At 38.4% G+C, this 8,852-nt stretch overlaps 1 protein-coding gene across 1 annotated transcript in view; it reads right to left on the bottom strand.

Moving 5' to 3' along the window:
• Positions 1–8,852, bottom strand: part of SCYL2 (SCY1-like 2 (S. cerevisiae)) — a 73,509-nt gene that overhangs the window by 51,525 nt on the left and 13,132 nt on the right. The window contains exon 2 of the mRNA XM_006888518.1: positions 4,103–4,260. Coding sequence (XP_006888580.1) covers positions 4,103–4,260 — 158 coding nt within the window. The remainder of the gene's footprint in view (positions 1–4,102; positions 4,261–8,852) is intronic.

Raw genomic sequence — 8,852 nt, 5'->3', positions numbered from 1 at the left:
ATACTTTGGACATGTTGTGAGGAGAGACCGGTCCTTAGAGAGGGACATCATGCTTGGGAGGGTGGAGGGACGGCGCAGGAGAGGAAAGCCCTCTATGAGGTGGATTGATTCAGTGACTGGGATAACTGGGATGGGAGTGTCAGAGACAGTCGCTATGAGTCGCAAGCGACTTGACGGCACATAACAACAACAACAACAACATAAATAATCACACACCAGCAGGGCTTGACCCTCTCAAGGATCACCTCCCTAAATAGAGCTATTAGATTTATTTCCACCTTTTCACTAACTCCATAAAACTTAATTTCCCAACATTACTTTTCCAACAAATTCAACTCTATTATGTCCTGATTATACCCGATTCCTTTCTCCCCTCCAGATACCTCAGGAATGGACTATGCTTCACTCTGCTTTAATGAATAAACCTGCAGCCATGTTATGGCCACCACAGGTTTCTTATGTCAGAGAAAATAATTGGGGTAAAAATCCTTTATAGATTCACTGGGTAGTCATGCAGTTTATTTAAATTTGCTGCTCCCCCACATTTCAAAGGCATTCCTTCACAGTCTACTTAATTTAACTCCTTATTTCACATTATCTTTTTATCCACAGCTTATCTATTACCCACTTTCTACATAAAAATGTTCATGTAACATTTATGATTCCACTGGATCTAAACTTCCTCTCAGCATATCATTGATTGCTAAAATAGTCTCCAAATTGCCAATCATTAGCTGTCCAAAAACAGATTTGTTTCTGGGTTCTCAATTTTACTCCATTGGTTTTTATATTTGTATGCTGAGCAAATCAGTTGAGAAGCTCGACTCTATAAAGAAGAATGTGGAATCAGAATCCAGAGGAAGACTCATCAATAACCTGTGCTACGCAGATGCAAACCTCACTTGCTGAACGGGAGGAGGACTTGAAGCACTTGCTGCAGGTAATCAAAAATTACAGTTTTCAGTGTGGATTCTATATCAACATCAAGGAAAAAAAATTCTCACGACTAGACTGGTATCATGACAAAGGGGAAAATACTGAAATTGTAAATTATTTCATCATCGTCTTGTTATGTACTACAGAGCCAGAACCGAGCCATAGCTGACCGTCACTCCAGTGGGTTTTCAAAAGCAGTTAAGTGCATGGGAGAGGAGACTGCTCATCCTTCTCCCACAGAGCAGCTGGTGGGCCCCAAACTGCATGCCTTCAGGATTATTATAGCACAGCTTCTTGCCACTAGACCACCAGAGCTCCCTACTTGGATCCATAATAAACATCCCTGGAGATCAGGAGACATATTGCATTGGAAAAGTCTGCAGTCAGGGACCTCTCCAAATTACTGAGGAGCAATGGTGTCAGTTTGAGGACTAAGGTGTGCTTTGCTCAGGCCATGATCTTTTCAATCACTTACTATGTATCTGAGAGCTAAACAATGAATAAGGATGCCAGTAGAAGAGTTAGTGACGCTGAGCTGTGGTGTTGGAGTACTGAATATCCTATAGACTGCCAAAACAGCAAACAGATGTATCTTGAGGAAAAGTGCAACCACAGTGTTCCTTGGAGCCTCATCTCACATACTTTGAGCATGTTGCCAGAAAGTTATTCTTTGAAAGGGGACATCATGCTTGGAAAGGTGGAGGGTCAGTGAAATAGAGGAACACCATCAACCAGATGGATTAACACAGTGACTGCCGCAATGGGTTCAAGTATATCAGAAATTACGAGTATGGCATAAGGTAGTACAGGATTCCTACTGTTCACAGTATTACTATGATGATGCCAAAGCATTTGGTAGTGTGGATCACAACAAATTGTGATTAACATTGAGATGAACGGGACTCTCAGAACACTAGATTATGTTCATGCAAAACCTAAACCTAGACCAGAAAGCTGTTGTATAAACATAGCAAGGGAAAACTGCATGGTTCAAAGGAGTGTGTCAGGGAGGTATCCTTTCTCCATATCTTTTCAATCTATATGCTAAACACACAATTTGGGAGGCTGGACTGTATAAAGAAGAATGTGGTATCAGGATTGGAAGAAGACTCATCAACAACCTTTGTTGTGCCTTGCTCACCAAAACTGAGAAGGACTTGAAGTTTTTGCTGAGGTCAAGGACTGGGCCAATTGGAAGAATCATGAAAGATGGAGAAAAGATTAAGACTATCAACAATTTCATGTTACTCGGTTTTCCAATCAACACTCTTGGGACTAAACAAGTCAGGAAATCAAAAGACAAGTTGCACTGGGAAATCTGCTGTCGGTGGCATGAACCCCACTCGACAACAATGAATAATTTTTTTTTTTATATGATGTTCAATTCTATTGGCTCAGATTGTGTGGAGAATTTCTGCATCCATGCTCATGAGTGATACTGGTCTATCATTTTCCTTTCTGGTGTTTTTGCCTGATTTTGGTACCTGTGTTATCCATACTTCTTAAAACGAATCTGAGAGTATTCCATCTTTTGTCTACATGCTGAAATAGTTTGAGTAGAAGTGGTAGCAGCTCTTCACTGACTGTCTGGAAGCATTCACTGGCACATTACCAATTCTTAATTTTCATCTGGATTACTCTGCTTATACTAAAATCCTTTTGGATAATTCTAACATCTCAAAACTATCAATTCACTAAAAGCTGGAAGTCACCTTTTTCTTTCTCTAAAGTATCCCTAAATGATCCTGATTTCTATTAATGTTATTAGAATATTTATAACTTAGCAATGAGGATGTCTTATTTTTAAAATTGTCTTTTTATAACTGCCAGTAAATCTCTACTTCTGGAATTTTTTTAAAAATCACTATTAAAAAGTTACAAGGACAGAGACAAGAATAACACATTGTTCCCTTAAGAAATTGAAAAGGTGGGGAGCTCTAGTGGCCTAGTGGTAAGGAGCTGCAACTACAATCCCAGAGGCACACGGTTCGAATCCACCAGATGCTCTGCCGGGGAAGGAGGGACAATCTCCTCCTGTACCAGTCAGATCTGATTTGACGGTACACTCACACAAAAATAATAAAATTAAAAAAAAAAAAGAAATTGAAAAGGTAATGATGAGACATAAGGCATGTAGACAGAAGTCAAAATAACAAGAATGGGTAGAATTCAGACAGATAGAGTACTTCAGAGGAAATGGCTAAATTCAAAATCAGGAAAGCTCACGACATGTGAGACAAACAAAATTTAGTCCACTCTGGAATAGAAGGTTCACTAAAGTGTGTATTGCAAAATAATTAATATAGTGCTCTTCTAAGTTTACCCATGTAAAGAAAGGTATTAAAAACATTTTCATGGTCAAGGTTATAAACATATTTTTCGGTTAGCAAAGGATGGTAAGTGAAAAAAATATATGACTCCAGGAATCACGGCGATTAGGATTAAAGCCCATTTATGTTACTTATAACCATATAGCTTAAATAAGTAACATCTCTGAGCCTTGGTTCTGTGTAATTGAGACTTCAATGAACTCAGTAAGCATAAACTGTTGGCACAGTCTTTCACAAGGTTAAGTTTTTTGTGGTTTTTGTTTTTTGGGTTTTTTTTTTTTCTTTTCTTTTTTTTCAGGACTGAGAAAAAGATCTTGTGCACTAGGGGATGGTAGAGTGAGGCTGGAACACTAATGATTACAAAGTAAGAACTTCAGAAAAAATTCAATATATTAAACAGATAAAAGTCAACCTACCCTGGCTGAAAGGAGATAGGAAGCCTAGAGCCAGCTCTGTGTGCCCTATTTTTGACCTACTAAATCCTTTCTCTTTAGAATCCCACCAACCACAAAATTTCCAAACCTCTGATTAAGCCCTTCTAAATTAAGAGAGGTGTCTTTCATAGGACTCTCACAGTGTTAAGCATGATATATGCTCACGGCAAATGTAAAGAAAATCCTCTATTAATATCCCAGTAAGAGGCAAAAAATATAGACAATACAAATAAACCGTAAAGAAATTAATTTTCTATAAGAACTTACTACATAAACTAAGTTACATGTTAACTAACAAACTAAAGGACATTTTCATTGACAATACATTGTGCAAACAGAATTCAAATATTAAGTTAATTGTGTTTAAAAAATCCCTTATACAAGGTTTTTCCCAAAGTTTACCTGGATTCTTCTAAAGGATGTTGAACAGTAAGAAGTCGAGGGTGTCGTAGCCGAGTTAACTGTTGGACTCCTCGTTTTAGACAATCAATGATTTGATCTTTTTCAAATTTTTGATATTTGTCAATCAATTTTTTATCAAAGACAAAAACAGCCACTTCCTAATAAAAGAATTATACGGTAAATTTTAGCCAAAGTATACATATATAGTTGAAAATACTAGAATAACAGAGTATCACAAGAATTTATAAATATCTAAAGGCTAATGCCATGAAAATTTGAGTGCCAGCATAGTACTTTTCTGATACTGAAAAGCTCCTCATAATTAATAAGTATTAGTATTTTAAAATACACAAAACATTCATCTAAGGAAAACAAACTCACATCTTCAAATTCTAGAATCAGAGGAACATCAATTGTTTATGATGTGCTGTTCTAGTTTTGTTATTTAACAAAAATGCAAATAAAAGTTAAAATGCTTAAAAATTCTCTCTTCCCCTTTTGCTTCATATCTGTAACAATAGGTAAGAAAGTCTACTTGTTCCTTTATATCACCCTGGCAGGTCTTAATTACTTGATAAGCAAATAGATAAAGAAAGGCCCAAATGTGTCTTCCCACAAACCTGCTGCGGACAAGTTCACCTCTCCCCTCAGTCATCACATCAAAGATATAGTGAAGCCCACATGAAACTGTTCAGTGTCTAGTCACAAATAGACACAATAACACCTTGAGTAAACCATGTTTAATGCAAACCAGGGTATTGTGAGACTTGCTAGTTAATCTGTTCCAGGGTGTCTTAAGACAATTTAATACATTCATTTCACAAATGAGGACCTTGAGAAGAAGATGCTATTTTCTGAGCTCATTTTTAAAAGAATTTTTATCATGCTTTGAATCAAAGCCTACAGAGCAAGCTGTTCTTCTATTCAACCAATTGTACATATTTTGTTACATGACCTCAATAGTCTTCATATTGAAATAGTGCATTTAGCACTTCATCTTGACTAATCTTGTTACCATTCACCCTTCTAACCAATCCTCTTCTGCGTTCTGAGCTTTATTCTTGGGCACATGGTATTTTGATACTGTAAGGATCATTGTCCTAAGAAGAGTACCTTCTTGTTGCTATTATTCACCTTACAGGCCTGTCTACTGTTTGGCTGAAAGCTGGACTACAGGGCTAAGTTTAATTCCAGGATCCTGAGAGGAAAATGTGTTATCTAAGATCTCAGAACCTATAAAATAAAGAACCAAGAATCAAATCCAGGCAGTTTAATCCTAGGGCCAAACTCTAAGCCAATACAGCATTCTGTTTCCCCAGAAGTACTAGTAAGGAAGCCATGCACTCACACACTGCAGCTGAGTCACAATCAATTCACAACTGAGCCTCCAGTGGGGTTCCGAGGCTGTAAACTGCTTGGGAGGAGATGGCTCATCTGTCTCCCTCAGAGCTGCTGGTGAATTCAAACTACCAGAGAAGTGTTGCCTTGGGGCCAGCGGCACAACTTCCTATGAACTAGCCCACAAAATCCTGTAAAGAACACCCCAGTAAAACCATCATAAATGACTTTAAAAAAGGAATGACTAAATTGAATGAGATCTCCAAACAGCATTCATATACAAACACACAATTTTAGATCTCTTTGATCACTATTGTAGTTAAAAAACAGTGTTGGTGACAGAAACAATGCTGGCAATCTCATAAAAGAATTTTGCAAGGTCAACAATTTATTCTTTGATGTCTTAAACACCTGGATGTCACTGAACAGAATACACATGGGGGGAAAAATACAATGTATCTGTGGAGAGTCATGGTGGAAACCAGCAATATCTTTAGTCAGAAGAATACTCTGAAGAACAGGCCATCAAGAACTCCTATATAAATTAAAGTTGAAAACTGAAACAGGGCTGGGGGAAGGGAAGGTCACAAGAATCAAAACACAACAGAGTGTATCCCACCTGGATTTAGAGACCTTCTCAAGAACAGATTAGACACAAGGAACACTAAACATCAAAGAATAAAAAGTACTGGAAGATGGAGGATAGCTACTTGGTCAATGGACTGGAAGAGATTCATATTTGCACTCATTCAAAAAATAAAAACATTATCCAAGACAGCGCTGAAGTTATATAAACAGGATTAATATTGCATGTGAATAAAATTTACTTGAATAAAAAAACAAAAACACACTACATCAACAGTGAGATGCCAGAAATTCAAGCTGGATTCAGAAGAGGAACAGGGATTTTCATTGCGAAAGTCAAATGGATCATCAATGGAAGCAGAGAAAACCAGAAAGCTGTCACGACCACTGGACCAATTGGCAGCATCAGGATGGATGGTGAAGAGACTGAGATTGTTCACAGCTTTAGTTTGCTGGCTCCACAGTCAACACTCTTGGCACCAGTAGCCAGGAAATTAAAAGGTGCATTGCCATGGGAAAGTCTGCTGTTAGGACCTCTCCAAAGTACTGAAGAGCAATGGTGTCTCTCTGGGGACTAAGGTGCGTCTGATACAGATCATGGTCTTCGCAATCACTTGTTATGAGAGAGTTGAGCAATGACCAAGAAGGACAGAAGGAGAATTGATGCCTTTGAGCTGTGGTGCTGGAGAAGAGTATTGAGAATACCATGGACTGTTAGGAAAACAAACAGATTTATCCTGGAAAGGGTTAAACCGGGTGGCTCCTTGGAGGCAAGGATTCTGAGGCTCCGTCTAACATACTTTGGACATGTTGTGAGGAGAGACTGGTCCTTGGAGAGGGACATCATGCTTGGGAAGGTGGAGGGACAGTGCAGAAGGGGAAGACCCTTTATGAGGTGGATTGATTCAGTGACTGGGGTAATCAGGATGGGAGTGCCAGAGACAGTGCGATTGGCACAGGACAGAGCAGAGTTTAGGGCTGTTGTACATAAGGTCGCTTTGAGTGGCAAGCGACTTGACGGCACATAACAACAACAACAACATGGAAAGGCTACATGAGTCCATAATATATTATGGATAACTTGGCAAAGAATGGGAATTCCAGAACCCTTAATTGTGTTCATATAGAACCTATACATTAACCAAAAAGAAGATTCAGACAGAGCAAGAAGATATTCTACGTGGTCTAAAATCTGAAAAGGTAGGTATCAGGATTAGATCTCTTCATCACACCTGCTCACTCTGCATGCTGAGGAAATAATCCAAGAAGCTGGAAGGATGAAGAGGAGTGAAGCATCAAGACTGGAGGAAAACTCATCAAACCTGTAACATGTGGATGACACAACCTTACTTGTAGAAAATAAAGGAGTTATGAAACACACATTGGTGAAGGATTAAAGGCTACAGCCTTCAGTATGGATTATAGGGCAAAAAAACTGCTAAAGAAAACAAACCTGCTCAGAATTGGAACAATAAGCCACATTATGATAAAGGGAGAAAAGAGGGAAGTTGAAAAGGATTTGATTTTACGTGGATCTGCAATCAACACCCATAAAAAGCAATCAAGAAACCAAATGGTGGGCTGTTGTGAGCAACTCTGCTGCACAGTACCTCTTTCAAAATGGCTAATAGCAAAGATGGTATTTTGAGGACTAACTCAACCCATCATGATGTTTTCAACTACTTCCTATACAGGTGAAAGTTGGACAATGAATAAGGAAGACCAAGGAAGAATTGATGTCTTTCACTTACAGTGTTGGCAAAGAACACTGAACTACCTAGTACTGCCAGAGTAACAGTTTTTTCTTTTTTCTTAGAAGAACAGCAAAAATGTTCCTTAGAGGGAAGGATGATGCAACTCTGTTTCATCATCTGTGGACATGTTATCACAAGGGTCCAATCTCTGGAGAAAGTTATCAACCTTGGGAAAGCAAAGAGTCTCTGAATTCAGGAAGATTTTCAATGAGATGGATTGACACAGTGACTCCAACCAAGGGAGTGACTCCAAACATGGCAAGGACCGTGAGGAAGGCACCGGAAAGGGCAGGACTTCATTCTATTGTAAACAAGGGTGCTATGAGTCAGCACTGAGGGGACAGCCCTCGATATAACCTTATGAGACACTGGACAATCAGGAGGTAAGACCGTTATGTAACATTAAGTTGAATGAAAAGCAAATGACCTAGAAGGTTCAAGCTCCAATTTTACCATTTCTGTGCATAATCTTATTTTAGGAAGTGTTCTGTTATAACACATTTTTTAAATGTACCTAATTTAAATGTGTTTATTTTTTCGAGATGTTTTAAGCTCAAAAGAGGATCACATGAAATGGCTCTTCACTTCTTAGGTTTTTCTCTTCAGTTGTTAAAGTTCAGGGTGAATGCTACAGTTCATTAAAAAAAAAAAAACCCACTCAAAATTCTCTCTTCCTCAGATGCTCATTCATTGTTCTGTACCAAAGAGGCTTAAGTAGGTCAAAAGTGGTTATAAGCTACTTGTATATTTTATCTTTGATTCAACCAACTACTTAAAATTAATCAATTACAACAATGTATGACTTTTAGTTTTACATTCGTTTGCTAAAACAGGATAAAACTCCTACCTTGAACTTCAAAACCTTTTATCCTAATATGTTGTTGTTAGGTGCTGTCAAGTTGAGTATGACCACTGAGATGGTGGCTTAAGTAACTGCAATGCCAATGCAAAAGTACAAGGTTCAAATTCACAAGCTGGAACAAGAGATTGCCCTAGCAGGCGCTGAACTGACATTTTCCTGAAGTCATAAAGTCAGAGAAACGCACAAGCTTGGTAGCTACCCATCTGATCTC

The sequence above is a fragment of the Elephantulus edwardii genome, unplaced genomic scaffold (assembly GCF_000299155.1).
Source record: "Elephantulus edwardii isolate Elephantulus edwardi_28Jun2011 unplaced genomic scaffold, EleEdw1.0 scaffold00068, whole genome shotgun sequence".
In the NCBI taxonomy this organism is placed as follows: domain Eukaryota; kingdom Metazoa; phylum Chordata; class Mammalia; order Macroscelidea; family Macroscelididae; genus Elephantulus; species Elephantulus edwardii.
The sequence above is the reverse complement of the archived record's forward strand: the minus strand, read 5'-3'. Positions and strand labels throughout refer to the sequence as shown.